The 27,717-nt window shown below is 56.9% G+C and overlaps 12 protein-coding genes across 12 annotated transcripts; 6 read left to right on the forward strand and 6 right to left on the reverse strand.

Annotated features, from left to right (window-relative positions):
* Nucleotides 1-188: 188 nt before the first annotated feature.
* On the forward strand, nucleotides 189-1,788 carry K452DRAFT_287592 (uncharacterized protein). The gene is made up of 2 exons (XM_033540504.1): nucleotides 189-328; nucleotides 385-1,788. The coding sequence occupies exon 2, from the start codon at nucleotides 443-445 to the stop codon at nucleotides 1,709-1,711; it is 1,269 nt and encodes a 422-aa protein (XP_033397354.1). The 5' UTR covers nucleotides 189-328; nucleotides 385-442; the 3' UTR covers nucleotides 1,712-1,788.
* Nucleotides 1,789-2,569: 781 nt separating this feature from the next.
* On the forward strand, nucleotides 2,570-4,016 carry K452DRAFT_287594 (uncharacterized protein). The gene has a single exon (XM_033540505.1). The coding sequence runs from the start codon at nucleotides 2,602-2,604 to the stop codon at nucleotides 3,973-3,975; it is 1,374 nt and encodes a 457-aa protein (XP_033397355.1). The 5' UTR covers nucleotides 2,570-2,601; the 3' UTR covers nucleotides 3,976-4,016.
* Nucleotides 4,017-4,846: 830 nt separating this feature from the next.
* Nucleotides 4,847-11,606, reverse strand: K452DRAFT_308730 (uncharacterized protein; the record flags this gene model as incomplete). The annotated part of the gene is made up of 2 exons (XM_033543187.1): nucleotides 4,847-5,977; nucleotides 6,033-11,606. The coding sequence occupies 2 exons, from the start codon at nucleotides 11,604-11,606 to the stop codon at nucleotides 4,847-4,849; spliced, it is 6,705 nt and encodes a 2,234-aa protein (XP_033397356.1).
* Nucleotides 11,607-11,804: 198 nt separating this feature from the next.
* On the reverse strand, nucleotides 11,805-12,671 carry K452DRAFT_351202 (uncharacterized protein; the record flags this gene model as incomplete). Its single annotated transcript, XM_033545704.1, has 2 exons — nucleotides 11,805-12,466; nucleotides 12,527-12,671. 2 exons carry the CDS (start codon nucleotides 12,669-12,671, stop codon nucleotides 11,847-11,849), a joined length of 765 nt encoding a protein of 254 aa, XP_033397357.1. The 3' UTR covers nucleotides 11,805-11,846.
* Nucleotides 12,672-13,251: 580 nt separating this feature from the next.
* On the reverse strand, nucleotides 13,252-13,901 carry K452DRAFT_227835 (uncharacterized protein; the record flags this gene model as incomplete). The annotated part of the gene is made up of 2 exons (XM_033536923.1): nucleotides 13,252-13,430; nucleotides 13,535-13,901. 2 exons carry the CDS (start codon nucleotides 13,899-13,901, stop codon nucleotides 13,252-13,254), a joined length of 546 nt encoding a protein of 181 aa, XP_033397358.1.
* A 1,111-nt stretch (nucleotides 13,902-15,012) lies between these two features.
* K452DRAFT_287598 (uncharacterized protein) lies at nucleotides 15,013-16,332 on the forward strand. The gene has a single exon (XM_033540506.1). The coding sequence runs from the start codon at nucleotides 15,337-15,339 to the stop codon at nucleotides 16,129-16,131; it is 795 nt and encodes a 264-aa protein (XP_033397359.1). The 5' UTR covers nucleotides 15,013-15,336; the 3' UTR covers nucleotides 16,132-16,332.
* A 256-nt stretch (nucleotides 16,333-16,588) lies between these two features.
* On the forward strand, nucleotides 16,589-18,297 carry K452DRAFT_287600 (uncharacterized protein). The gene has a single exon (XM_033540507.1). It carries the CDS (start codon nucleotides 16,883-16,885, stop codon nucleotides 18,155-18,157), a length of 1,275 nt encoding a protein of 424 aa, XP_033397360.1. The 5' UTR covers nucleotides 16,589-16,882; the 3' UTR covers nucleotides 18,158-18,297.
* K452DRAFT_31448 (uncharacterized protein) lies at nucleotides 18,200-18,820 on the reverse strand. Its single transcript, XM_033543758.1, has one exon. The coding sequence runs from the start codon at nucleotides 18,614-18,616 to the stop codon at nucleotides 18,242-18,244; it is 375 nt and encodes a 124-aa protein (XP_033397361.1). The 5' UTR covers nucleotides 18,617-18,820; the 3' UTR covers nucleotides 18,200-18,241.
* A 1,346-nt stretch (nucleotides 18,821-20,166) lies between these two features.
* K452DRAFT_228115 (uncharacterized protein) lies at nucleotides 20,167-21,036 on the forward strand (the record flags this gene model as incomplete). The annotated part of the gene is made up of 1 exon (XM_033536938.1): nucleotides 20,167-21,036. The coding sequence occupies one exon, from the start codon at nucleotides 20,167-20,169 to the stop codon at nucleotides 21,034-21,036; it is 870 nt and encodes a 289-aa protein (XP_033397362.1).
* A 1,815-nt stretch (nucleotides 21,037-22,851) lies between these two features.
* On the reverse strand, nucleotides 22,852-23,476 carry K452DRAFT_31493 (uncharacterized protein). The gene has a single exon (XM_033543814.1). It carries the CDS (start codon nucleotides 23,343-23,345, stop codon nucleotides 22,956-22,958), a length of 390 nt encoding a protein of 129 aa, XP_033397363.1. The 5' UTR covers nucleotides 23,346-23,476; the 3' UTR covers nucleotides 22,852-22,955.
* A 432-nt stretch (nucleotides 23,477-23,908) lies between these two features.
* Nucleotides 23,909-26,860, forward strand: K452DRAFT_31489 (uncharacterized protein). Its single transcript, XM_033543809.1, has 3 exons — nucleotides 23,909-24,183; nucleotides 24,249-24,613; nucleotides 24,665-26,860. Exons 1-3 carry the CDS (start codon nucleotides 24,036-24,038, stop codon nucleotides 26,720-26,722), a joined length of 2,571 nt encoding a protein of 856 aa, XP_033397364.1. The 5' UTR covers nucleotides 23,909-24,035; the 3' UTR covers nucleotides 26,723-26,860.
* Nucleotides 26,861-27,330: 470 nt separating this feature from the next.
* On the reverse strand, nucleotides 27,331-27,717 carry K452DRAFT_31485 (uncharacterized protein). Its single transcript, XM_033543802.1, has one exon. It carries the CDS (start codon nucleotides 27,639-27,641, stop codon nucleotides 27,363-27,365), a length of 279 nt encoding a protein of 92 aa, XP_033397365.1. The 5' UTR covers nucleotides 27,642-27,717; the 3' UTR covers nucleotides 27,331-27,362.

Raw genomic sequence — 27,717 nt, forward strand, 5'->3', positions numbered from 1 at the left:
TTCACAGGGTGGTGGATGTTTGTGCGCTAGCCTGCCGCGTTCCACTAGCAAACGGCGGCTGTCCAAACAGCAAACGGGACGGGAGTGGATGCGAAGATCGCTGCCTTGGCAGAGGCTTGTCACAGACGGCGGTCCCTGCGCGGTCGAGACAGATGCGCGGCGCGTTGGACGGACTGCCACCATGAGCACCTTGCGCGAGGGGGCCTGACGCGGCCTCGAGCGCTCGTCCATCTCGTCACTTCGTCCTTTGTCGGCCACGATGCTGCCAACCTCTCCTGACGACGATCCGCCGTGATTCTGTCGCCCTCTCTGCAGCGCGTGTTGCTTCGTATGGCCTTCTCTCACCCCACCCTCCATTGCCTTGCTAACCGCCTCCCTCGCCAGGCGCCTTTGCTGAGCATCGCTCCAACGAGACGTCCCGCATTCCCGGGGCCCACCCACCATGATAGCATCCCCGCGAAGGCTGCTGCCCTTGCTTGCCCTCACCACCGTCGCCTTCTTCTTCTACCTGTACTACGCCACCAACGTTCAAGAATCCTGGCGAGGCCTGCCGCAAGCCATTGGCCTGGGCGAGTCGACGGTCGAGGCGCAGGATAATGGCACTGCCGCCGACGCCGATGAGCTCGGCGAGGATGAAGACGATATGGAGTCCATTTCCGTCCCGACAGCGTGGAGCGCCAGGCCCGACTTCCGACCGGGCGTCGGATTGCCGCTAGGGCAGAACGCCACGACGGTGCTGGTCATTCCGCGGACGCATGACGAGGACGTGAGCTGGATCGAGAAGCACCTGCCCGAGGTCGAGACGGCCGTCTATGTGGCCGACGACCCGCGGGCCAAACTACACCCGCCCAAGAACAAGGGCCACGAGGTCATGGTCTACCTGAGCTGGATCATCGACAACTACGAGAAACTGCCCGACGTAGCCCTCTTCATGCACTCGCACCGGCTGGCGTGGCACAATAACGACGCGCTCGACTTGGATGCGGTGGAAATGGTGCGGCGGCTGAACCGTAACCGGGTACTGCGCGAAGGCTACATGAACCTGCGGTGCCACTGGACGCCGGGGTGCCCCGACTGGATGCATCCCGGCGAGATTGAGGACGATGCGACCAAGCGTGAGCAGAAGCTGCTGGCCAAGGCGTGGAGCGAGCTGTTCCCGCTGGACCCGATCCCGGACGTGCTAGCGCAGCCGTGCTGCTCGCAGTTTGCGCTGAGCCGGGACCGCATCCGGTCGATCCCCGTGCAGCGCTTCACGGCATACCGCGACTGGCTGCTGCGATCGCCGCTGGACGACGCGCTGTCGGGCCGCATCTGGGAGTACATGTGGCAGTTCGTCTTTGCCGGGGCCAACGTGCTGTGCCCGATACAGCACGTGTGCTACTGCGACGGCTACGGCGTTTGCTTTGGCAACGACGAGCTCTACAACATGTGGATCGACCAGCGGATGCAGCTGCGCGACCTCGAGCTCGAGCTGAACGGATGGCATGAGCAGCAGCGCGCCGTGCACGCGGCCATGCAGGGCGGGCAGATTGATGAGCTGGCCGATCTCCAGGTGCCAGAGGTCGGACGCGACATCTTCCTCGGGCGCGAGATTGAGAAGCTGAGGTTCGTGCTACGACAGAAGCTGGAGGATGCGGTTCAGCGCGGCAAGGACCCACGCATCCGGGCAGAGGACTGTGGGCGCGAGTGGCACGAAGGAGACGGGTTTTAGGATAATGAATTGTTTTTTGAGGCGTTTGGGATCGGGGATGGGAACGGCGCACATATGGCATGGCGGGCGGGATCTCTGAGCATTCGCAAATACATGGCTAACTAGTATGGGTACATACAAACAAACATACAAATGTAGACAAACATGCAGGGTTGATTGTCAAGGGCTAGCGCGGGCTTGGCACGGGCCGTGTTTGGATTCCAGCCAACCCAGGCAAACACACGGGAACAAACAAGCTCTCTTCCCTTTTGGGATTCGCTGCCCTCTCCACCACCACCTTTTCATGGCCCGCGTCCACCATGACGTCGGCGCCATATTACGCAGACACGACCACTCCTCAACCCGACTACGACGCCATGGCCGCCCATCACCAACCCCACCAACACCACCAACACCCGCCGCCGCCGCTGCCCGACCCATCGCGCCTGGAAGCCAACTCGCACCTGGCTGAGCTGCTCGAAGCTGCCGCCAAGGCTTCCGGCGTCGCGCGTGATCCTGTCGCCCACGCCCTGCGCCGCGCGGCCAAGAACACCGATCTCCGCGGTACGGCGCAGCAGGAAGAGGCGATAGCGGCGGGGCAGAAGCGCAAGCGGAGGACGACACCGCCACCGTACCAAGAGCATGAGAGAGCGCGGCAAGAGTGCGCCGAAGACGAGACGCCCTCGCCGCGCAAGCGCACCAAGACGACAACCGCGACAACGCCCGCGACCGAGGCAGAGTTCCAGACACCGCATACCACGCAGAACTATGGATTGGCGGACGCGCGGGCGGCGGGGGTGCACTCGGCCGCGGCGCTGTTCCGCCGCAGCTCTGGTGGAGGCGGCGGGAGCGGGGGAGGGGAAGGAGGAGGAGGCGGCGGTGGCGGGGCCAAGAAGCACACGCGGCCGCCCATGTCGAAGCTGTTTACGTCGCTGCAGCTGACGCCGGAGAACTTTCTGCGGCTGCAGGCCGCGGCCAAGCAGTACATGCTGGACGAGGCGCACGCGGAGCGGCAGAGCTGCGTGGGCAGCCGCGGCAAGGGCGACACGGACATGGTGAAGCTGCGGCTCTTCAACTGCGTGCGCGACTTCTTGAACGACGGCGTGGGTGAGCGCTTTTTCGGGCCCGACGTCCCGGCCGTGACCGAGGCCGAGACGCTGGAAGAGGGCGCGGCGGGGCGCAAGTGGGTGTGGCCGCGCGACGGGAACAAGATTATCAGTCTGGTGACGCCGCTTATGCGCCGCATGGTCACGAACGAGCGCCAGCGCCGGTATGCGATTGAGGCGAGGAGGGGTGGTGGGAAGCGCCGGGAGGCTGCTGCGGCGGCTGCTGCTGCTGGTGTTGCTTCCACGCCTCAGGGCAGCAGCCTGTCGCATCTGGCGTCATCGTCACAGATGGATCTGGACGACAACAACCCGTCCGTGGACCCGGCGCTGGACCCGTCGTCACGGACACCGCTATTGGGACCAGCACCAGAAATAACAACCGCAACAATAATACCACCGCCGTCCGCTTCTGCACACCACACAGTCTCCCCACCCCCACCCTCCCACTACCGCCGCTTCACCCCTCCTCAACATCCCCCTCCTGACGCGCCCAGCTATCCCCCCACCCGCAACGTCATCCAGATCGTCGTCACGCGCAACAACACCGTGCTACTACCGCGCATCGACCTAGCGGCGGCAACGCCCAGCGCCGGGCCGCACCACGGGATGCCGCTAGCGGAGCTGTTAGGCGTCGTGCACGACGAAATCCGGGGACTGGGGTTAGGTGGCGCGGGGGCGACGGGGGGAGGGGGATGGGGAGAAAGATGTAACGAAGGAGCAAGCGAAGACAGCGACGAGAAGACGACAAGCGTAGACGAGAAAGCGCAAGCCGGGAGCGAAAAAGCCAACGATGAGAAGACAGAGGCAGAGGCAAAGGCAGGGACAGAGGCAGGGCCCACGGAAGCGCGTCCCCGCTCCTCTTCTTCTCTATCGGCGTCAGCATCATCGTCATCGCACGCCTCTACATCCGCCCCCAACCCCGCCAACGCTGAGACCGAGGACGCAAAACCTCAACCCCAGCCGCAATCGCCGCGCGCCGGCATCTCGGAGCAAAACCCTCCTCAGCCGCACACCTCGTCGCAGCCATCTGCACCAGCACCCAAGATCGAGCTCCGCGCCCTCACGCCCACAGGCCTGCGCCCCGTGCGCACCGAGCTCGACTGGAGCGCTGCGAGGCGCGACGTCGGCGGCGCCGCGTACATGGAGGGCGTGCTGCGGGTTGTTGTTGAGGTGTTGTGAATTGTGGGGAGGGGGTTTTTGACTGTTTGCTTTTTTGTTTTGAGTGTGGGTTTGGGGTTGGGTTTGATTATGGTAATGGGGGTGTTGGTGTTGGTTGGTGTGCGTGAGCGTGTGCGTGTCGGGTCGGGTTATGATATGACGTTATGAATTTCATGATGATTGCCTATCCTTGGTATTATTATTTTTCTAACTGTTCTGTTGTTTTGGTTGGTACGTGAGTGGTGTGGGAGGCTGTGTGTTGTCTTTTCCGTTTAGTTCATTCAGGGCATGAGAAAGGCTGCTGTAGGCTATATGTCGACTAATCCCATCCATCCCATTTTCTTCTATATATCCATCTATCCTACGCTCCTCTGCTCTACTCCGCTCCGCCCCACCGTCTTACACCACCACCACTTCTAACTAACTATCCGTATACGCCTGTTTCGCTTCGCTTCGCTATTGTGAACGTCTATCTTATGACTGGACTGGAACTGATAGATAGTATACAGTTATAGCCGACACGCTTGGCGTAAATACGCATATCTATCCGTATAGCAGACAATTCATGCCTTATAACCCATACTCCTATGCATATGCAAGAATCGTAGATGCGAGCAACAGAAATAATAAACTCTTAATCCAAAACGCCTAAACTGCCTAAAACGACAACGACAACAACAACAACAACCAAGACAAGTAGAACAAGCAGAAAAACAGCCGCTAACCCCATCGCCGTCATCATCACCATCATCGTCATCGTCAATTGCCAAAACACCAACCAACCAACCAACTATGCCACACCCGCGCCAATTCCATGCATGCATGCATCATCATCATCACTCAGCCTCTACGGCAGACCCTTCCCCCCTCCCCCATCCTCTACCCACACCCCCTACTCCAAAAACACCGGAATGCCATACACGACGGCCGCGGCCCCATTCAAATAGCGCAAGTAGCACGCGTCCCTGCTCCTCGCAACCGCCTCATCCAAACTCACGGGCCCAGACGCCGACCCGGCCCTCCCCGCCGCGCTCCTGCCCCTAGAAGCACTGACGACGCTCCTCGCGCGCGCCTTCCCCGACGCCGACCTATTCCGCGCCGGGGTGCGCGACCTGCCCTTCCTGTCCTTGCTGCTACCAGCAGCAGCAGCATTGGCGCTATTGTCATTGTCCAGAGACGACGAGGAGGTAGACGGGGAAGAAGAGCCAGAAAACAATCCCCACGTCTGCAGCGTCTTGACCGCAAACTTGTCGCAGTCCCGGTCCGTCACGTCCCACAGCATGCCCAGCACGGCCGGGACCCCTGCCGTGATGTAGCTGTACAGCATGCCCGAGGGTTCGAAGGCGCCGTTCTCGGTGATATGGGCCGAGCTGCAGCCGAAGAGGAGGCTGGTGGCCAGGTTGCGGGGTGGAGGGGTGCTGGGTTCGCTGCTGTCGGCGGCGGCGGCGGCGGCGGAGGAGGAGGACGTGGTGCTTGTTGACGTCTGGTCGCTGCTGCTCGGCCCGTGTGTTTGCCGGTACAGCTTCTTGACCGTCCGGCCCCGGATGTACTGCGAGCCGCTGCCGTGGCCAAAGTACAGGAACACGTCGTTGTTGGCCAGTGCGGCCTCGAGGTATTTTTCTTCGGGCGTGAGGTTGACCTTGTTGTCCCATGTCCCGGCCATGCTTTCCAGGTGCGGCGATATGAACTCCTGCGAATGAGTCAAGTCGCCAGCTGGGTTGAGGATGCTGGTGCCACGCAGCGATGAGCGCGGGATGTAGTGGCCGCCTTCCCGCCCTTCCAAATCTTCTTCGTCGTCGTTAGGTGGAGAGTGAGCTGATTGCCGTGCTGCGATGAGACGTTCGCGAAGAGCGGACATGGAGGGCAGCCGGGAGATGGACAGCGACTGCAGCGAGGGGAGAGACTCCCAAGGGAAGGAGTGAAGATACTTGTCAAGGATAAGGATGGTGTGCTGGGGCTTCGTGGACGCGGGATCGACCGCATTGTGATACGCCCTCAGAGCGTCGAGCATCTCGATGATAATCTACGATGAAGTTAGTAACATGAAGCTTCAAGTCCAATGTCTGCCCTAGACTTACCGAGTCGAAGTCGATCTCATCATAGGCGTTCTTCTCCCCATTAAATTGCAGTATATCCACCACAAAGTAGACCAGGTCCATGAGCGGCTCGTCTAGATCCGCGTCTCCGTCGTCAGGGTTTCCGAGCCCCACAAACAGCTCTAGAATCCTCGAGTCCAGTTGGGGCACCTTCACCTGTTTGCTCTTGCCTTGCCGACTAGGAAGATGCCTGTCCAGAATGTTCTGGAAGCTTGTTTGGAATCTTGCTAGCAGTGCCTTGTCTCCCTTCTTCTCGGCAAAAATGCCACGGAAGCCACCAAGCCAGATACTCTCAATGTTGACCAGAAGATCACCAAGCCTAGAGTCCAACGCCTCACGCTCAGCCCACCAGCCTGTTTTGGCGCCCTTTTGGGTCAAATCGAGCGGCTTGCTGATACCGAAAGTGGACAAATCAATAATTTCCTTCAGCTCACTCTTGCCCTCTTCAAAACCGAAGATCTCTTCGTCCATGTCGCGGGCATTGTGACGAGACAGAGGCAAACGGAGAATGAAAGGCGATTGATGGGCGATGTAGCGAGTGATATAAAGCTCATCGCGTGCTTCATTAAGAGACAGAGACACTGCTGCCCAATTCGAAGGGATGATGTTGACGTATTCGGTTTGAAAGTCGATAGGAGTAAGGTGGGCGATCTTTTGGTTGTCCTCTGGTAGTGCCGGCCATTGTAGCAGCTGGTCTCGATTTGGTTGTTGATCGATTAAAATGGCCAGTTGCTCGAGCTGGGAGGCAGCCGCCTTCGGTAGCTCTGTCAGGTAGGCAGCATACAAGGGGTGTAGGCTTCCTTTCGCGGCCTTCCCACTCGTGGCTGAGAGCAGAATTGTGACCTCGTTGAGCATGCTGCACACACGCCGCACCACGGATGTGGAGGAAGTATGCATGACCTGATTCTGAACCTCGGCAATGCAATCGCGAGCTTTCTGAAGAATGGCCGCAAAATCCTCCTTGGCCGCCTTCCTTCCTCTACCGGCTTTCCGTGCAGGGGGCGGCACAGTCGGCGTGCTTTGTTCCACGGAGAGATACGAGGGCCTTGCCTGTGATTGCTCTGATTGCCTGCGATCGCCTCGTGACAGCGAAGGGAAGGAGATAGTTGACTCTGGCAGAGCATTGAATGTGAAGTCGGCTGCGATCTCTCTCATAGCCTCCGACATCAACCCTCTGAAGCGAGTCGACTGGTGCTGGATAACCGAGTTTTGCGCAAGTTTTAATCCTTCAGCTTGGGTGATCAGTTCCATGGCTTCTGAGAGTTTTTCCTTTGAAAGCAACAAGTTGGCCTTGTAGCACAAGATATCGCCTTGGATACTTTCAAGCGGCGGACACTCCGTAGCAGATGTAGACCCAGTGAGCGAGGATTTGGCTCCGGCTGTTTTTCGCGCTGTGGAGTTCGTCGCCGGCTTAGCCGTTGACTTTTTGGCCGTCGCGGCCTTCTTAGCTGGTGCCTTGCGAGTCCGGGAAGTAGAATCCTCAAGCTTGACTTGAGACATCTTGTTGGAAAGTTCCTCCTCTTCTCGGTTTACCTTATCCATCTGCTGAATGAACACAGGATCGATAAGACCGCTTATTACGGACTGTGCTTGATCAAACCATTGGCAAGCGTCATCCTGTTCGTTTAGTTCTTGTTCAAGCTGTCCACGTATAGCGTGATAACGCGCCAGCTCCGGACTATTGTGAAGTTGCTTTACGTAAGGATCTGCCAGGCTCAAAGCCTCAGATGCTTGTTCCAGCCTCTCGCCTTGCAGATGATACCGGACCACTTCGTTAACATTATGAACGACGAATGCGCCAGCCTTCACAGCTTCTGAAACTTTGGAGGCTTGGTCAAGATAGAAATTCGCCTCTTGTACCATGCCTTGGTGAGCGTAGAGGCGTGCTATCAGAGACAATCCGCGGAAGATGGACGGTACGTGAGGCCAGAGCGAAGCACCAGTTAATGCGTCGTGGGTGATTGTCATAATCACAGGCGTTGGCTGCACAGCTCCACTGCCGGCACCTCCGTTTTCGGCTCTTTTCCTGTCTCTGTTCTCTAAGGCTGTCCAAATCATCCTGTTTAGGGACGCGCAATTTTTAGCGTGAGACAGAGCCTCGTGCGGGTATCCCGCCTGCACAGAGTATAGCGCATAAACATAAGACGCATCCGAAAGTATTTTACTGTATCGAATACGTGTTCCAAGGGAAGAAGATCTTGCCATTGCAAGGATTTGAGAATCGTTGGCTGCTATGTTATGTGCTGCTGTGAGGGTTTCACCACATTTTTGGTGGTTGTTTATGACGAGCATATACTCCGCATAGGCAAGATGCCATTGTAGATCCGCCTCGGTAGAGACGTCGTCTTCTCCGAGCAAATTTTGGACCTTGGCAAATGCAACACCCGCCTTACCAGAATAACCCAAGTGGAGGTATTGCAAGCCAAGACTAGTGACAGTTCGTACAAGCAAATCAACTTTGAGAGGCTTCTGCAGTTCCAAGGCTTTGGCCGTTGTTGACAAGGTTGGCACCCGTAAGAAATCCAAACCCTGCATGCCGAAGAAATCAGAAGTCATTTGGAGTTGCCAGATCCAATTGTCAAAACTGTCAATACGCATGAGAAGCGCAGCCCAAGAGTCTGTAGCGTTCAGGATGCGTTGCCAGGATGCCAACGCGGACTGAAGCTTGTCTGCCGAAGGGATTGCTTCTAGGAAGGCCACGCCCATTTTGTGCGATGCTGCGTAATACTCCTGATAATTGGATAATCCAGCATCTAAACCAAGAGATGTTTCGACTTCTACCGTGCAATCAATGGCTTCCGCGACCAAAGTATCGGGAAATAACATTTGGCCTTTGAGTTCCACAGCAAGACGCAACACGTTCGTGGCAACGCGCTGCCGACGGAGTGGGTAATCGGAAGCTCCATATAATTGGAACAATAACATGACGAGGTTTTCCAATCCACGCTCAAAAGCGGCATCTCGGAGGCGCAATTTTGTGGCTGTTACAAGAAAGATGTCGAGTTGCAATTCCAAAAGCAATGACCTCTCGCTGTGGGGTAATGCTTCGTCGTCGTAAAACAGAGATTGCCCGGATTTTTCGTGGCTGTCCCGCAGCAGTACGTTGTGAAAAGATGCCAGTGTCTTCGAAAGAGTTACCAAATCCGCGTTATCCTGGCGAATTTGAGTCAGTGAGCTAGTGGACGCTCGTTCAGCAGCTCCTGGCAGTTTGCCGTCGTTTATGTGGGTCCGTAGGACGTCCATGTACGTTTCTGCAGCGCTCTCCCATGTTCCCGTTGCTTGAAACATCTCTGCCATCTTTTCAACCTTGGTAGCATAAAGGCCCGCGATCTTCTCTTCCTCGCTCCGATCTGCAAGTGACTCAATAGATCTTCTTAACGGTCGTAACAGACTTTCTCCCTTGGTTCCCAACTTTTTCAGCTGTGAATAATAGAGCCAATAAAGACCAGAGATCTTGACAAATGGATGCTGGAGGCCTGCCTTCGCCTGCTGAAATGACCGGGCATCGCCCTTGTAGTACGGCTCAAGCTGGCGAAGACTGTAGCAACAATCTTGGAGCAAACCATCTAGGAACTCCCAGTTTATCTTGTTGGAAATGATGAGTGATCTACAGCATGCCATGGCGGAATCGATGAACCCCTTGATTACTCGCGAGGCGATAGCGAGTCGTTCTCCGTGCCGAAGAGAAGCTTTGGGATCCGAGTCTTCTCCAGGGCTTGTACCTATGTACCGGGCGAGGAAATGCGTACAAGCAGCAATTACTAAGACGCATTTGTCCTGAATATCATTTTCGCGCTCTACTTGGTCTGAACTCGAATTTGATGCATCTAGGAAAGCCCTGGTCGCTGCTCTTCTAAGGCCCGAAACTTCGGCTAACAACGTGTCAAGGTCCGCGGAATCTCCACTCAAGTTTCCGGCTAGGCTTTGGAGCGCGTTGTCAAGGCTCACGGTCAATTTTTCCTCGTCCTTTCCGGCTGGTGTGTTGTCGAGGTGCAAGGCCGCAATTCTGACTTGGGAAGTCGCCGAGGCTGCCCCTGAAACCCGGGAGTTGTCTGTAGATGAGGCTTTATTTTGCATCCACTGCAAAGCTTCATCTCCCAAAGTAGCAGATTGTGCAAGCGAACTCAACACCCTATGGATATTCGATTCTACGTTAGAGGAACACGGCGCTCGCTTGGTCGTTGGCCAGAGCCGAACAAATTCCTCAAGAGCTCTGTACCATCCGACAGCCATGGCGTATTTCTCACTCGGCTCTGCCGTCGATCGACGGGCAAAAGCGGCCAAGCACTTTAAAAATGGCTCCAGAAGTTCTTTCGCAGGATCACCCTCGTGACCAGAGAGTTTCCACCATTTTGATCGGGCCTCGAACGCTAGCGATTGTAGTTGGAAAATGATTTCGGGTGTTGCATGGAATTTCGGGTTACATGCGACGGAGTCCTCGGAGGTTGAAATGCTTGGACATAACGATAGGAGCACTTGGGCGACACTTTCTAGTTGACGGGCGGCTTTGTCTTTGTATCCTGGCCTTTCGGAGAGATGTAAAAGTATGTTGACCGGCGATGATGGGGTTGGGGTTTGAAGGAAGCAGTTGGCTGCCTCGATGGTACTAGCTCTCTTGCTGTTGGCGATGATCCTCAATACGTAGATTTGGTGGTTAAGGACGAGGTGGAGGGCCGAACTTTGCAGGTCTATACCGCTGAAGTGCAGCAGGCCTGCCATCGTGTCTTTTTCTGCCGCACTCTCCGTGGCCTTATTCCCTCCAGCGACCTTTGCAAGGGTGCCCGAGTCCCCATTTTTGGTATCCATGTAGATTTCGAGCCTTCTCTTGAGCAGACGCAACTCCTTAGCCGCCAACGCATCCAACCCGTGTCCCAGCATCTTGCCGACCAGAGACAGCATTCCATTTTCCACCTGCAATGGTGGTAAGTCCTTCCCCGCTGCCTTCCATGCTTCAGGTGTCCTCAGATATGCGAAAGCAAGCCGGGCGCATTCTGCTAGAGATGTGATGCCAGACGGAACTCCGGATTTCGTGATAGAAAGTGAAGAGGATCTCCGTTGAAGCGGCTTCGTGGATACATTCGATAGTTGACTGACGGTTCGTGAGGGCGCTGGGCGAGATTGTGAAGCAGAGTTTGTGGTCGAATGTTCGGGCTGTTTGGATACGGTTGACGCCACGCGCGCATGCGATTTCGGTTGTGGTTTGAGAGCGTCGCTGAGTGCTTTTAGAGACGAATTGACGACTGTTGTTGCGAGCGTAAACTTCTCACGGGGTAAAAGGGCATGGTTCACATCCTCCACTACTTCCACTGCGGATGTTGCTTTGGACTTTGTACGCGCCTTGGTCGCGGTCTTGGTTTTGGTTGTGGAGGTGGCCGCAGCAGTCCTGCCAGTCTTTGGTTTGTCGTTTTCCTTATCGTTCGCTGCTGTCGGCTTGCCAGCAGCTCCAAGTAATTGCTGTAGCGCGGTGACGGTAGCGGGGGCGCATGTTGGCGCGGAGAGCTGAGACTTGATGGCGTCGAGGTCGGGACGCGACGGCTTTACGGTGGTGGTCGTCATTTATACGGACTGTGCGACGAGGTCGCTGGATTCGAGACGACCAAAAAACTACACATTAGAAGGTTGCTGGTAAGTTGGCATGGAAGGTGCTCAGATGCGCCGCCAAGATCCCCGGTGTGCGCACGAGCTTCGTTGACAAGTTCAATGTTGCCAAGACTCTAGCGTTGTCATGGGCAACGCCTTATGATGCCATGGCGGGCAACGGAGAATGAATTTATTTATTATCTTCTATAAGTACTGCTACCGGTACTCGTCCTGCAATGGCTTCCTCCCCAAACATACCACAAACGGGAAATCCAGAGTTACCTTGCCGTTCGCTTCTTTCTCGTCCACCGCTTTCGATATGGTGAAGGCCACCTCGACGGCCGCATCTTCAAAGCCAGCCTCACGGATTAACATTTCCATCTCATTCCGTTTGATCCCATGTCTTTCGACCCCTTCGCGTTTTTCCACTGGGTGAAATAGAACTGCTTCTGGTCCGGTGTCCTCAAAGTCTGTGAGAGCAATCTGTCCGCCAGGCTTCAAACTTGCATACATAGTCCGCAGTATGTCTGGCAACGACGGTATATGATGCAACGTCAAGTGGCTTATGATGAGATCCCAACGCACCGGTGTCTCCACTTCTGAGTTATCAACTCTGCTCAAAAGCTTTGTTGCTGAGTTCTGGATTTCAGGAGCATCCGGAGTCTCAAGAAAATGGGTGACAACAGCGAGGTTCTTGTCTCGTCCTTCGGAAAGCTTGACACGGAACGCATCGACCATTCCTTCGGCGGTATCGACACCCATGAGAGAATGGACATGAGGAGCCAGCATGAACGACATCAGCCCGGTGCCACAGCCAATCTCAAGGACGTCAAGGTCTGTATAAGGTTCAATTAGTCATCTGGGTTTGCATCCTTAACAGCACGCTGTTGACATACCAGATTTACTGTCTCTTTGGGCCTTGAGCGTATATTTCAAGACGGCTTTCGTTGCCAATTCGCTGCTGTAGACATGGCCTGGATTGGAGTCCCATGCTGCGGCTTCAGCATTGAAACGATTATTGTTGACTTTTTGGTTTGACATTTTAGCTTGTCGTCAGTACCTTCTAAGCACAGTCAATTTAAAGTGTTTGTACGGCGTGATGGACGGCGACCACTTCTGGATGGTAAGGAAGGCTTTAAGAAAGGCGAGCAGCGGGGCACCGAAATGTCGGCAACGGTTCGGCATGATCAAATGCCGAATTTGTCACCATGCGGAGTAGCACCTAGGTACCTATCATTCAGCATTACGGTCCGAAATATAGAAGTAGGTCTTAAACCATTTAAGGAATAACTTGTGGGGGTACTTAAACTTACCTGCAGTATCTTTAATCATCTCGAAGCAATTTGGTACACTTTCGCGTTACGAAGTATCACTCAATATGGAGATGCAATTAAACATCTTCACTCATACAGCCTTACTATGTTCGATGCTCATACGTCGAGCCCTATTGTCTTCGCCATTGTTTTCCTACAAAATAATATAGGAACGGTTTCATTTGTACGTGCACCGGAACCGCCGAATGGTGCTCTGGGTATAATCCAATCCACAGAAGTCCAAGTTTCCCAATGCCTGAAACTCCAGCATATGCGCGCAATGCCTAGACGCTGGACATGTTCTTCCTTCAATAAAATCCGATGGCTGTCCTCTTTTCTTCTGGCACAACAGTCGGCTCTGGCTTCGTAGGCTCAACCGTCCCTGCGATCGATTTGGCTTTGGTAATCTCGGCCGTCTCCTTTGCTTCCGCGACAGCTTTTCGGCGTTTACGGGACGTTCGGTCTTCTTCCTCTATTTCTTTCAACACTGTAGCACTGAATGTTAGTGGGATTACTCTAAGACCCCGAGCCTCACGCGCGTTGCTGAAGGATTTGATCGTGCAGAGTGACTGCGGCAGAGGCAAGACCTACTTTCTTCCCATTCCCCTTCTTCCTTCTCCTTCCCGGAGCCTAATATCCGCTCCACATCCACTTTCTCCCCAGCCTGGATCTTCTCCACTACTTCGCGTAACAGGGCGATCTTGGCGTCCGCCTTTCTGCTGAAATCCGCAATGTCTTTCCGCAAAATAAGCATGTTTATGGCATTCGAGCCGACGAGTAGCCCCAGCGCGATGAAGATGGTCGCCGGATTCCAATCCTTGGCCATCCATGTCCGCCACGACTCAGCACGCACGGGCGACGGTCGCATGAACTTGGGAATCATGCTGGTCCATAACCCTGGTTGAGCGACTCGGGGGAGGTGTTCGGTGCGGACGGTGGAGGCGCGAGCGCGCAACATTCTAGTGCAGGCGAGGCATTGGGGGCTTGTCGCAGGGACTCGGAAAAGCGCGAGTATGCCGTCCGAGGCGCGGGGACCATTCAAGGCTCGACTGTAGCTCATTCTGCTGGATGGAGGGAAGGAATTGGGTTGTGTTACTGAGAGGCTCCCCAGCGGAAATCTGGATAAGCTTGCACGTGATGCGCCGCTATCGCCGTCCTAACCCCGCCTCTATCTGATAGCTTCCCAGTATGAATATCTTTGTGCTTCCCTACATACTGTAACCATGTATTTGGAAGCTCCGGTTCCATATCCCGCGTAACGTCTGTCATCGCGAACCGAGATCCACGTGTAGCAAGACAGGGGACGATACAAGCAGTCCCTACAGAGCACTTCTTGTCCAGCTCCTAGCCCGAGTTCTAGGCATAGATAAAAAGGTCTTAGAGTATGTATAGACTCTTCATATCTTAGCTGGGTCTCTTCTTCTACTCCGTATAAGTAGCACCATCTCGCTTCACGGTGAATCTCGGTTAACGGTGACGGACGTTAAACTTGATACATACAGCCAACAGCCATTGCCCAGAGCGGGCCTCTGTGAGTCTAACGCAATATGGATTCTGGTTCCTATTACTCATAACCGCCCAAGGACCAGCCTAGCAGCAATTCTCAGTCAAGAGCAGCTTGGGCACGACTCACGCCGTTGATCTCGCATGAGCAAAGCTTCACCGCAAACCGTATCCAATTGAGCGTGCGGGTCACTGGTTCAGGCGGGACGTCTCGGCAGCGGTGACGGGGCTGGGCGGAGTCCACTCCTCGACCCCAGAGCGGCATTTCGATTGGCCGGCGACCCGCTCGCGGCAAGGGAGAGGAGACATCGGCTCGATGGCTCGGGCTTGGTGAAATGCGGAAGGACGGTGGGAGGGTGAGAGGACCAGACATAACGTCATAAGGGCCAAGAACGGTGACGAGCTCGGGGGCGGGCCAACATCGCGCGGCAAGGCGATAAGGCCAGCGAGCGCTGCGTTGCAGTCGCTCTCTCTTGCTTCGAAAGCGCAGGTGCTTTTTTGTAGGGCTGTCGCATCGGAACGAGTGACGTGACGGCCGACTGCACAAGGCCGAAAACTGCTGAGCGATCTGTCTCACCACCACCAGATTTTGCCGTGCGCGCGCGATATCTAGCCTGTCCAAGCACGGAAGCCTTCGTCATTGATTGCTCCAGCGCGCCCGTATCGTTTCCAGAACGCTCGCAAGCCTTCTGTCCGCCATTTCTGTGCCCCCATCATCCTTGTACCCACATTTTATCCTCCGAGCCCTGAGACAGTAAAGGACTTCGGCCAAATACTACCTGGACTGCCTGCCCACCGCCCATCACATCTGCCCCGCGTCGTTCTCATTGCTGCCCTCGCTGCCTCACGCTTCTGCAACCCACACCACCACCACCAAACCACCACTCACAATGGGAAAGCCGCCAAACCTTTACTCCTTCCAGGACGCCGACGTTCTTGCCAAGAGCCTGCGCACCTACTGCGTCGACGCCCAAAACCAGGCATTGGAGCGCCATGGCTCTTTTCGCATCGCCGTCTCGGGCGGCTCGCTGCCCAAGGTCCTTGCCCAGGCGCTGCTCCCCAAGGGCAACGGCTCCAAGGAAGACAAGGTCGACTTCTCCAAATGGCACATTTTCTTCGCCGACGAGCGTGCCGTCCCCCTCGACCACGAGGACAGCAACTACGGCCTTCTGAAGGCTGAGCTGCTCTCCAAGATCCCGGCCGAACTGGGCAAGCCTACCGTCTACCCCATCGACACCCAGTACCTCAACGATATCCAGGAAATGGCCGACCAGTACGAGCAGACGCTCGTCAAGGCCTTCGCCGCGCGCGACAGTGTCAAGATCCCCATGTTCGACCTCCTCCTGCTCGGCTGCGGTCCCGACGGCCACACCTGTAGCTTGTTCCCCGGATCTCCCTTGCTGCGCGAAGCCGAGGCCTGGGTCCTGCCCATCAGCGACTCCCCCAAGCCGCCGCCGCAGAGGATCACACTGTCGCTCCCCGTGGCAGCTCACGGCATCAAGATTGCCTTTGTCGCGACCGGCGGAGGCAAGAAGGACATCATGAAGTCAATCTTCGACACGGAGGAGGGCCACGCCCTGCCTTGCGGCCTGATAAACTCGATGGCGCAGGAGCGGGTAAGCTGGTTCACCGACTATCCCGCGGTCGAGGGTGTATCTTTCCCCATCAGGAGAGGCAGTTTGTAGATGGGATTGGAGGGAGGTTGCAAGTTTTACGAGCCTACTTTTTTTTTCGTTGTCTGGGCGTATTCTGGTGCTCTCTCGTTTCGGCCGATGGATATCCAAAGCGCAGCGGTTGGCTCAGTCGATTGTTAGCTTGGCATAGATAATGCTTCTATGACAAGAAATATAGAGAATGGAGACTGGCGACTCAAAGTTAATGCAGGCCTTGCTTACCACGTGCTGCCCCAGTGTTGCTGCATGGATGCTCACCCACTCGCCGTAGGGCTAGGCAGGGAATCGCGCACGGGCGGCCGTTTCCGTCCATAGGTAAACACAAAACAAGGGATCACCGCCTCCTGCCTTTATCAGCGAAGTCCAACGCCCGTCGATCCACGCGCCCGCGATGGAATCTTTGCTGCATCATGTCCTCCGTAAGTACCCTAGAACCCGATGTCCTTGGAGCTCTCTCTCATCCTCACAGCACCATGAAACCCCCGATAGCCCGGCAGCACAGTCGTCGCCCTCGCGATTGCCTACCTTCTCTCGATCACGCCCCACGAGCGAACATAACGGCTCCATTCCCAGAAGAAAAAGCCTTTTGCCTCAAGCTGGAGCTCCCAGAGGGTTAGCGACGGCACAGCCCACGAAGAGCAATGGACCTGCACCCCCGCCAGCGAAGGAGCCGGCGGTGCGCACCAGGGGATACAGTCAAACGCAGGGTGTGGCATCAAGGCTGCAGGCCGCGAAGAAGCCTGAGGATAATGCAAGGTCCATGATGCCTCCACCTCCTCCACCGTCTGGGGTGAGCCGCGCGCAGTCGTTGCGAAAGCCCGCGGCGACCACGACGGGTCAATCGTCCAGGACAGCGAGCTTGCGAGCACCACTGAAGAACAGTGCCCCTTCGGCCATTGCTAGGTCCGCTTCCACTGCACAGTCGGGTGCCGGTGCACTTAGTCGCACCAGCAGGCCCGGCTCATCGTCTTCCAATACATCCTCCCAGACCGCCACTCCAAGGACAATCCAGACAGAGCGGTCAAGAGCAGCGACATTGACTTCAGCGCCTTCTTCGAGGATGCCCGCACCTGCTTCTGACCTCAAGCGTGGAGGCAGCACCATTAGCAGTCACTCTCGCTCAAGGTCAGAGCTCACGGCGCCACGCAACCCAGCATCCACGACAATCACTAGACGCGGTGCAGAGACTCAGGAGAAAGAGTCCAAGCTAACGGCACGGCCCGCTTTTTCGACGTTGCAGCAGCATTATTCGCCGAAGAAAACGCTCGAACCAAAGAAGTCTACATCTGCGCTCTTGAACTCGGCGCCGACAAGCTCTGTTCCCACGGACCCATTCTCCGCCGAGATCATGGCACTTCAGGCGGAGCTTCTCCAGCTGCATCTGCTTTGCGAGAGCTCGTCGGAGACGCAGGCGAAGTGGGAGCGCAGCGCCGAGAAAGCCCTGCGCTTGCAATTCTACGAAGTAGCCACGGCGCATCACAACATGTGCAAGAACGAAAGCGAGGTGCAAGAGCTGATCAACCTGCACGCGCTCGAGGAGTGGAGCAGTGGGAACGCCGCGTTCGGACTTGCGGAGAATATCCAGGTGCTCGGGCCGCTGCTGAACGAACTACGGGCGCTGACCGACTCGGGCGGTCGGTATACCCACGTGGTCCAAGGGTTCGAGAAATGGATTGATTGGGTCGAGGAGATCTGGCGCACCAGGGGTGCTAGTCAGAGTCTCGATGTGGCCGAGGGTCTGGGAGAGGCGTGGAAAGGCGAGGTTGCGGCGCTGCAGCGCAAAGTGACGCTGCTGGACCGGGATGTGGACCGGCTGCTCGAGCCGGCGGAGGGATCGACAATCCGGGTGGTGGTCAACGGATGCAGGTCCTTGGTGAAGGGGATGGCTCACGAGCTGCAGCTGATGCGGCGCATCGAGGTCGAGGTCGGTGAAGGAGAGGCGCAGTGGGTGGAGCGAGGGCTGGAAGGGATTGCGCAGAAGATCGATACTGGGCTGCAGGAGCCTCATGGGGTTGAGGCGTCGTGGCGCGCTGTGTAAGCAATGTCATGGCAGCGAATGCATGGGTGGCTTGTGACCTGGCACACGGTACCCGGGCGAGGGCCGCGATCTTTACTGCATTCCCTAGACACTGCATAATGTCCCCTCCCTCTTGAACATACTACCGTCTGACCCCAGATTTAGGGCGCAGTGTAAGCTCGAGTGCTGCCTGAGCCATAAGACCGGCGCGCCGGCACAGTTCATCAACGCCCGCCGAAAAGCGGTGGACACCCGCCCTCTGCCCCAAGCCGCCATACTGCAAGCAGTAAATGATGGCCAGGCTGAAGAGGCACCAAAGAGGCGGCCCCTGTCATTACCAAGCACCCAGCCCCGGACCCGAGGCTTACTCAGCCGTCTATATCTCCTCTGCAACCGTCGTCTGCCCTCGTCGCTATCCCCATCTGCATTTCGTTGGTCGCACGGCTGGAGCACAAGGCGGCGTGAACTTGCGCCGCGCATCCTCGCTGATTGCTTCTTCTTTCACTCCGCGAGTCCTTTTCTCCTGCCCGCGCTGCAGCGCCAAGAGCTTTCTGTCAAGGTCTTTCCCGTCCATTACGGAAAGTAAGCGCCCGTTTCCGTATTTGGCCGATCCCACAATGCCCTGTCCGCCCAGAAGCTCTCTGTTGTAGTCTGACATTTTACGCCCAGCCGCCCGTCCCACATATCCTCCTTCTCGTGATTGTTCTTTTTTGTTCGTCTGAGTGGAAAGTTGCGTCTTCCCTTGCTGCTGGCCTATATCAGCGTCTATTTCTGGAAGGGGGGCCGATTGTTCTGCACCTCAGGGACGCCTCTCAGCTCTCCAACTTTCGGGGATACGGATGGCGGCCTGCCAAAGCCCGCCGTTTCGCGTAAGGGCCGGCGGACCCCATGGATTCTGGATCAAGATGGAAGAGGCCGTGGGAAGAGGGACCACCTTCGCCGACCTATTGCTCACCAAGTCAGCCGGCCGTCGCTCCACGTGCAATCCAACCATCGGCAGCAATCAGTTCTGGACCTGCTGAGGAAAGAACGCTGCCAGCATTCTCTGAGAGCTTTATCATCTCACCAAGCTTTCGCGCTCGGCGCCCATCTGCACCGCAATACCTTACTTTGGAGGAGGAGGCGCTTTCTGTGAACCATCCCCCGCAGGAGATGCGCCATCTGTACGATGTTTCCCACACTAAACGCCTACGGCTGCATGACTGGGGCTTGCAGTCGCCTCCACCACTCTCACGAACCGCTGAGTCAGCACGTCTTGGGAGCGGGAAGCAACATGAGGGTAGAGTGATCACTTCCCCGCCGTCTTTGTCATCAATAGACAGTTAAGGCATGGAACTGACAGTTGTTTGATGTGCACAGGATCAGCAATGTCTCTTCCCGGCGAACAGGAGCGTCTGCAGCGGAAACTCCCACAGCTCCCCTCTGCGTGCGGTGTTCAACCTGATGCGTTGGCAAAAGTACCTGCAATAGGAGAAGATCTCTGCTGTGAACCGAATTGCAGAGGAAACAGCTGTATGAAGCGACGTGCTGTCATCCAAGACATCGCAGCGGAAGTGGACGTGCTTCACACAGGCATTCAGCGGATCTTCCAACGTAACGACAGGCAAGCGCAATCTGTAAGGCATCCTGAGGCGCCTCGGTAGAGTCTGGCATGTATTGGGCGCCATGCTAACTGAATGAAGCGGCCTCCAGACATCACGCGCCTGGGAACAGACCAGGCACTGACATTCGCGCTTGAAGTCTTGCGATGGAATGTCGCCGGTTTGCAAGACCTATCGTCCCAGACCAGCGTACTGCAACCGGAAGAACCCGCTTCTCAGTCAACGATAACAACCTCGACCCAGTCATCTGATGCCATGAAGAGGGCACATGAGATGCCATTTGGGGAAGAGCGACAGCCCTACCCCCGACCATCACCGAGCGCCGGTCCTGATGCGTCTCAATCAATACCGTTCTCTAGCGGTGTCGGTGACCATCGCAGACCATTTCGGAGCAGTTTAGATTACTCGTCTCCACACTTCTCGCCTCCAATGCCTCCATCATCTACTGACTTCGCTCCTCCCCCGGCACCATCCCCTATGCATAGCTACCAGTCAGCGCGCATGCTACCTTCTCCTACATCAATCAACTTCCCATCCGGTTCTGGCCTCCCATCCATCGCATCACCCGCCCCCTCCCTCCAAACCTCAGTGCAGACGACGCACCTACAAGAGCTGCAGCATCAAGTCAGCGTCAAGACGCTTGCTCTCCAGACCCTGCAGAAGGAATACGACAATTTACTACAGAGGCTGAATCGCCAGCACACCAAATGCGCCGCACTGGAGAGAAAGTTCGAGGTCAGCGACGTCGAGATTAACACGCTGACGAATGACAAAGAAGACCTAGAAGCCAGGAACGCGTCGCTGGAGGCGCAAATCGAGGAGCTGCAGCAGAGCCGGGACGACGCAAGGCGCGAGGTCCACGCCAACAGCGCGCAATACATGAAGATCCTGGAGATGGCGAGCCGGCTACAAGCGCAGAGCTCAGAAGACAAGCGCAAATGGGCGAAAGAGAAAGCAGAGCTAGAAGCCGCGGTGGAAGCTGCAGGCAAAGGGGTCGTCAGCGACATCGAAAGACCAAGGCCTACTGCTGCCCGGCTCGAGGAAATCATCAGCCCAAGCCCCGGCCCAAGCTCTAATGCTGCTGCCTGGCATGCGGATCCCCTCTGTCGCCCTGAGCCGCAGATCATTGCCGCGCTCCGCGTTGAGGTCGCGCAGTTAAGGAGCCGGACGCATTCGCTCGAGGAGGCGGTGCGCTCGATGCGCGATGAGGGGAGCAAGATGGCGGAGGTGGCGCGCATGATTGCCGACGCGGGGAGCAAGATGGGCGAGTCGGCGCGGAAGGCCTTTGGTGAGAGATGAACACACGCGCTGTGGTTACCTAATTCCATCGTCCTGTGGTTAACCCAACACATGAAACGGTTACGGGCGCAGACCGGCAGCGCAGTCAACAGTCAACGCTGCCCGCCCGCTTTTGCGCCTCTGGTCTGCGGTCGGCAGCGAAGGCTGCCCCCGGCGTGGTGTGGCCTGCCTCTGCGCACCTACCTGTCTTCCTGGCCGGTGGTACTTGCTTGCTTGGACATTGGGCCTCGTATCACTCGCTCACTCATTCACTGCATACAGGCCGCACGCCAGGCCTTCCAGACTCCCGTGTACGTCTCCCGTCGTTCCTGTTTCGACCGTTGGCGCGGAGCTGCGCGTTGCGTTCTTCTTCGGAAACTGATCTTATGCTAGGTCCGGAGTTCAGAGGGAGGAACTGCGGCCGCCGGTGCGGTGTGCGCGGCGTGGCTGTGATGATCGTGGTGGTGGTAGGCGCGGTCAGAGTTGGGCTTGGAGTGCGGATGTAGGAGTGCGTTGGTGGCGGTGGTGGTATATTGGGGCGGGGATGTAGAGGCTTAAGTCAGGAGAACTTGGGTGGGTATTTATGCCGAGGATGGGGAAAGTAGGGTGCTAAAGGGAAGGAGAGGAGATGATGTGCGAATGCGAATGTGGAGGGGTAATAGATGTCCGATGATGTCGCGGTAGTTAATCCTATAGTTATCGTTTAAGCTGTGTTTGTAGCGTAGCAGAAACGGCCATAATGTTACCCTGACGCGCTATTCCACACTGCAGTATTGAAGTACTGAATATTGCATATGGAACCGCGCGCTGATGTCCGCACTGCATATATCTTGGTTACTTCCATGGCACAGCATGCCCAAACGCTCTAACGGACAGAGCACGTAAACCTAGGTCGAAAGCTCTAGCCTACCACCCAGACACCCAGACACCCCAAACCACTTCCCACACTCTCCTACTAACGATTTCCTACCGTCCAGCATCCCACTCCACCCCACAAAACCCACGCCGTTCGCAGCCATAAAGGCCCAAACACCCACATCCACAACCGCACACAGTTCCATCATCCGCACGCGAAGGCATCCGTACCTTCATCCAAGCCAGTTCTGGGTGGGTACACATGAGTGCACTGATGGGGGGTTGTGTTGTCAGACCGATATGGATCGCTGTGGAGGCAGTGATGCTGTGGTGAAGTGGTCATGTTTGTGCGACTGCTTGGTAGTGGCTGGGGGGATGCTTGAGGGGGCAGGGGCGTGTTTTGTGGAAGACTGAACTGGCTGGTTTGTGTTGGGGGGTGGTTAGGCAGTTTTATCTCATCCTCTCTCTTTTTCTCTCTCTTTCTTTTTTTCTCTCAGTCATGTACACGAGGCTTGCACATAAGTTCGCTTACACAAGCTGAGCACTCACGCACGATGCGTTGACATATGTACCGCACCATATGTGTATATGCGTATACGACGTGTTGTACTCGGCGTTGGTTTGGACGTCGCACCTGTTTTGGTGGCGAAGTACGGAGTGGAAAATAGGATGGATGGGAGGGGATACGAGAAGGCGTGTGTTTTTGGTGGGGGCGGGTTTGCGGGGTTGAGATGGTGCGGTGCGCTGATGCTTTTTTGTTGGATCGGAGAAAGAGGGAATGGAGAATGAATCCGAATATGTCAACAGTGATTGGAGGAAAAAAGGAGAGATTGAGGATATTTGTGTAGCTAAGTGATTGGTCATTGGGGAGTGAGGCTGGAGCTGAAAGCACTCGGTTGTTGTCATGATTGGCGTAGCGGGATCACAACTTGTGAATGCGCAATTGACGGAGAAGTGGAAAAAGAAAAAGGATAGATATATCCGTTGCACAGGCACTCAGCAAGCGCCGTAGGATGTCATTGATGTCAATGGCTGCGAGGTGCCCCTGACGAGCTTTTACTCAGGAACGTCGCGGTTCTAGGCTGTCAGAGTAGCACGAAACATGGCGTCGCAGCGAATGGCGGCGGCAGCAGGCACGGAAGGCGCAGTGGCCGAAACGCTGGCGCAAAAGCTGTTGGTGTCAGACTGCCAGTAGTAGACGAGGCGACGGCGCGTCGTATCGAGTGGGAACTAGTTAAGACGCGCAAAGAGGGTCCAGTGCCACCAGTGCTAGCGTGCAAAAGCGAGCGGAAAGGCCCACAGTCCCTGCCGCAGCGGTGCCTGGGCGTTTTCAAAGACCACCACGCCACGAAGGGGCACGGGGGGAGGCGGAGCAAGCTCTGCATGCAACTGCCGGGGAGGGATGGAGAGAGGGGAGAGAAAACCAGAGAGAGAGAGACGCACCGTGGCAGGACATGTAAAGTGAGGCTCGTCATCAGGACCTGACAGATTGCTGATGCGACAATGCAGCATGATGCAGAGTTGCAGAGAGAGGACTCGACGTGGTCGCGCCGTGTCGAAAAGACGATGATCTACAGCCTATCGATAGCAGCCAATCATCCGACAAAACCGTTGGTCAGCCAACGCAGCTGGTCGAGGTTGCTGGTTAGGCGCCTCTTCGTGTCTCCTTCTTCTCGCCTTGCCGCTGCTGCCCTACTACTTTCGCTCGCTCTTCTTTGCTAAGCCAAAACTAACTTTTCACCCCCCCTCTCCCCCCCTAAAAATATATACACAGAACCGGCTCGAAGCCCCGTCGCCGTGAGAGCGCCCGTTGTCAATCTCCACGCACGTCACGGAAGCGCGCATCAACCACCGAGCTGTCCGCTCGTCGGGCACGCTCCAGTCCCCAGCCTCCGCATTTACAGCCTGCATTCGCCGCCCTCACAGAGTTGTTGCATCACATCACTTTCCGCGTCTGCGCGTTTCACTCCAAATCTTCAGCCGCTCGACGACGTTACGATCTTTCACGACCTTCGCTGTACAACTACTCTTTGCTTTGCGTTCGCGCGCCGCCCACCGGGCCTTCCTCCTCCTCCCCCGCCCAGCCTCCGCACCCATGCATTGAGTCTCGACCTGCGCCCTATTCTCACTCGATTTTTCGGTGCGCCTCTCGTAGATCCATCGCCATGTCCACAGACGGCCTCACTGCCCCGGGCAGTAGTACATACTCGTCCAACACCATGTATGTCGGCGACGGCACCTGGGATTCCGAGAGGAATACCTTCCTGCTCCCCAATCTCATGGGCTTCAACTTCGACACTATGCGCTACAATGGTAAGTTTCCCCGCGTTTGTGGCGTCGCGCCCACGTGGATCCCCGACTCATGTCTTCTACTACAGGCATGGGAAACCGCTTCAGGGAAATGCCTGGCTACAAATCCATAATCACGGGCCACGGCGTCGTGGCCGCCATAACTTTCCTCGCCATCGTCCCCGCTGCCATATTCATGGCTCGCTTCTACCACCGGAACCCTCGCGCCGCCCTCATCTGGCACATCCGGTTACAAGTCCTCACTGTTCTACTGACCACGGCTGTCTTCTTGTTGGGATATTTCGCCGTCGGGCCTGGCAGGAGCTGGACAAACCCCCATCACGGCATCGGGCTTGCCGTTTATGTTTTAGTCCTCGTGCAGGCCCTCGGTGGCGGTTTGATACATCGTTTGGAGAAGGGAAAAGAGAGGTTTAAGATACCCTTGAAGTTGTTTGTGAGTTTCACACCCGCATCGACGTATGGCAGACAACACTGACAGGCATAGATACATCAATGGCTTGGAAGAGCAATTGCCATTCTGGGGTTCATTCAGGTTGCCCTGGGACTTACGCTCTGGGGTTCACCGAAAGTTTTGTTTATTCTTTATGCGGTTTGGGGAGCTATACTCCTCTTCCTTTATTTTGTTCTTACTTACAGGAACCTGTCCATCGGCCCCTTTGTCGAAAGCGATGGTACCTACATCTCGGATTACCGCTCCGAATTGACGGAGGATAGACGGAGCCGCCGCAGCCACGGCCGCGGACGGCGTTTGGGCGCGTTGGCAGCTGCGGGTGCGGCAGGCGCCGGCCTGGCGGCACACAGGTCGCGCAGCCGGAGAAGATCGCACGAGACTGGAGACGAACAGACGATCCTTAGCTCTCGACGCGACTCGCACCACCACCACCGGCCGCACCATTACGATTCCTATGCCGACGAGAAGTTCACTGAAGACGGCCACGATCCTCACAGCCACACTTGGCGAGACAGGATGTTGGGAGCTGGCGCAGGCATTGGACTGCTCGCGGCACTGAAAGGCTTGTTTGGCAAGAAACGGGGCCCGCAAAGCGACGTTTCTGGATACTCCCACCCGGTTGGCGGTCCACACAGTGTTACTCAAACAGACCTGAGCCGGCTAGAGGAGGGCCGTGTGCCAGCATCGCCACAAAGCTCAAGAAACGATCGCTACAGGCGTAACCAGGAGAGTGAGGTGACACCCGGCCAAGTCGTAACAGAGTCAGCGATGACTGGTAGCCCCGTCCGGAGGTCATACATGAACCGTAGGCGGAGCGGTGCTTCAGTCAGTTCATGGGACAGCCGGGGTGAGAGTTTCGAGAGCTCAAGAGATGACTACCCACACGAGCCCATACACGACGACGGCCACGGATGGCGCAATGCCATTGGGGCGGTTGGTATTTTGGCATTCTTGAAGCACAAGCTGGGACGTGGCGGTCGCAAAGAAGAGGACGAGCGGGTGGCGGAGATGAGGCGGCAAGAATTGGAGAACGAGAAGTTGGCACGCTCGAGCAGCCAGAGACGGAAGTTCGGGGATGGATTGTCTACCCCCACGAGGCCTGGACGAGAGGTTTCGGAGGGTGAGAGCTCGCTGGACTTCAAGACCGGCAACCCTGAACTGGCCCGGCCCCCCGCCTTCGGAAGGCCCCAACCCAGCACGATTCCGACTGGCAACATTCCGCCGCTTGGAAGCAGGATTAGCACGGTTGGAGAGGGCAGCCACCCAGCAACTGGTTTCCCCCCGCAGCCGCATGATCCATTGCCCATGCCCTTGGGAGCTCCGTTCGGACGCCGCGACTCTTCGGGATCCGAGGCTTACATGTCACCCGGTGGGCGTGAGCACCACCGCCACCACCTCGGCCACGACGCAGCATTAGCCGGAGCTGGCGCTGCAGCCGGTGCGGCAGCAGCACGACACAAGCAGGGACGCAGACCCAGCGTGGACACAGACATGACATCGCACACGCCGGTCTCGGTCAAGGTCAAAATGCACAACGACGGTCGGCACGTCACCCTCCGCCGGCTGAACACGGAAGAAGCGGCAGCCGAGCGGGAAGCAAGGAAGCGCGACCGGCCATCACGGAGAAGGAACAGCAGCTTGAGCTCGTTGAGCGGCGAGGGCGATGAAAGGTGGAGGCGGGTTGAGGAAAGGGAACGAGCGCAGGCGGCCGAGCCAGAGGCGCCCCCGCAACTGCAACCACAACGACCCGTATCACCGATCTCTCCGCCATTCTCTCCACCATACTCGCAGCCGTCGACGATGTACTCGCCTCCGGTGACGTCTCCGGGCCGTCACCCGCTGGGATCCCCAACGGGCCCCCCGCCAGTGCCATCGCACGGCATGAGCCCTTCAAAGGTCGACTATCACGGCCTCTCGCCGCCACCGTTTGGCAGCGGGCTAGGCAGTGGCCTCGGCAGCCCGTCGGGGACTTACACGGATACAGAGGGTGGTGCTAGCAACTACGACACCAACCGGCGGCGGCGCAGGGCAGAACGGGCGCAGGCTCGGTTGGCGCGGGGCGAGGGCGGCAGTCGGGTCGAGTTTACATAGGGCTGCGGAGCGATCTGGCGATGGGCGGGGGCTTTTTCTTTTTTTACATCTGGGGTAATTCGGGCTAGGGATGACGAGGGATGGCGCCGACAGAGTGACGCCGTAGTAGCTGCGTGTCGGGAGGGGCCGACGCGCTTGCACGTTAGGCGCCGGGGGCGAACATGAACTGATTTTGTCTTTTTTTCTATTTGTTGCCGTTGCCATTTTGTGGTTCGCTGGTCGGGAAAGGCGTTCTCGCGTGGCCCTCCAGGGTCTCTCCCACGTGGAGGGAGACGATGGTGGGGTGGGGAGAGGGGGGATACGCGAGGCGTGCCTTGTGTTTGCTTTTTACTGCACCCCGGATGTACTTCCGCATCAGGGGTGCGGCGGCGGTGCGTGAAGAATGTGGCTGCCCGCCATTGAGTAAAATGGCCGCGTCGCTGGCAGGTGTTGTGCGACGTCGGGTGAGCACAGCCCGGCGAGTTGCCTTCTTTGCCTGCTTGGAGCCTGCGAAGAGAGTGATTCGTGGGAAGGATTGCGGCGTCGCACACGGGAGCGGAAGGGGGGAGGGGGGGAAGTGTACATATAAAAACTAGATGAACGTCGTCTGTCGCCGTCTGTCGTCGTCTGTCGTCGTTCAGGGCCATCATGATGCCTCCCGCTAGACCAGCCCTACGACGAGGCTGCGTGTCCAGACGCTCGAGCACGCGTGCGACTCATCCGTTTTTCTCTTTCGTAATGCGGCAAGGGCAGGCATCCAGGAGAGTTTGGCTTGGGGGGAGGTTGGGCAGCATGTGAGTGGGAGGGTGGCAGAGAGAGAAGAGGAGAGCCGAGTCATTTCGTCTCGCAGTTGACGACAGCATCGTGGTGAGGCTTCGGCGGGTGCATGATACGCCCGAGGAAACAGGACCGCAGCCGCAGAAGGGCCTTTTGGGGCCATTGGGACGAGTATATAGGAAGGGAGGGCCCTCTCCCTCTCCTGCTCGGCGAGTCTCGTCGTCGTCGTCGTCGCCGCG

This window comes from Aplosporella prunicola, assembly GCF_010093885.1.
Source record: "Aplosporella prunicola CBS 121167 unplaced genomic scaffold K452scaffold_13, whole genome shotgun sequence".
Taxonomy (NCBI): domain Eukaryota; kingdom Fungi; phylum Ascomycota; class Dothideomycetes; order Botryosphaeriales; family Aplosporellaceae; genus Aplosporella; species Aplosporella prunicola.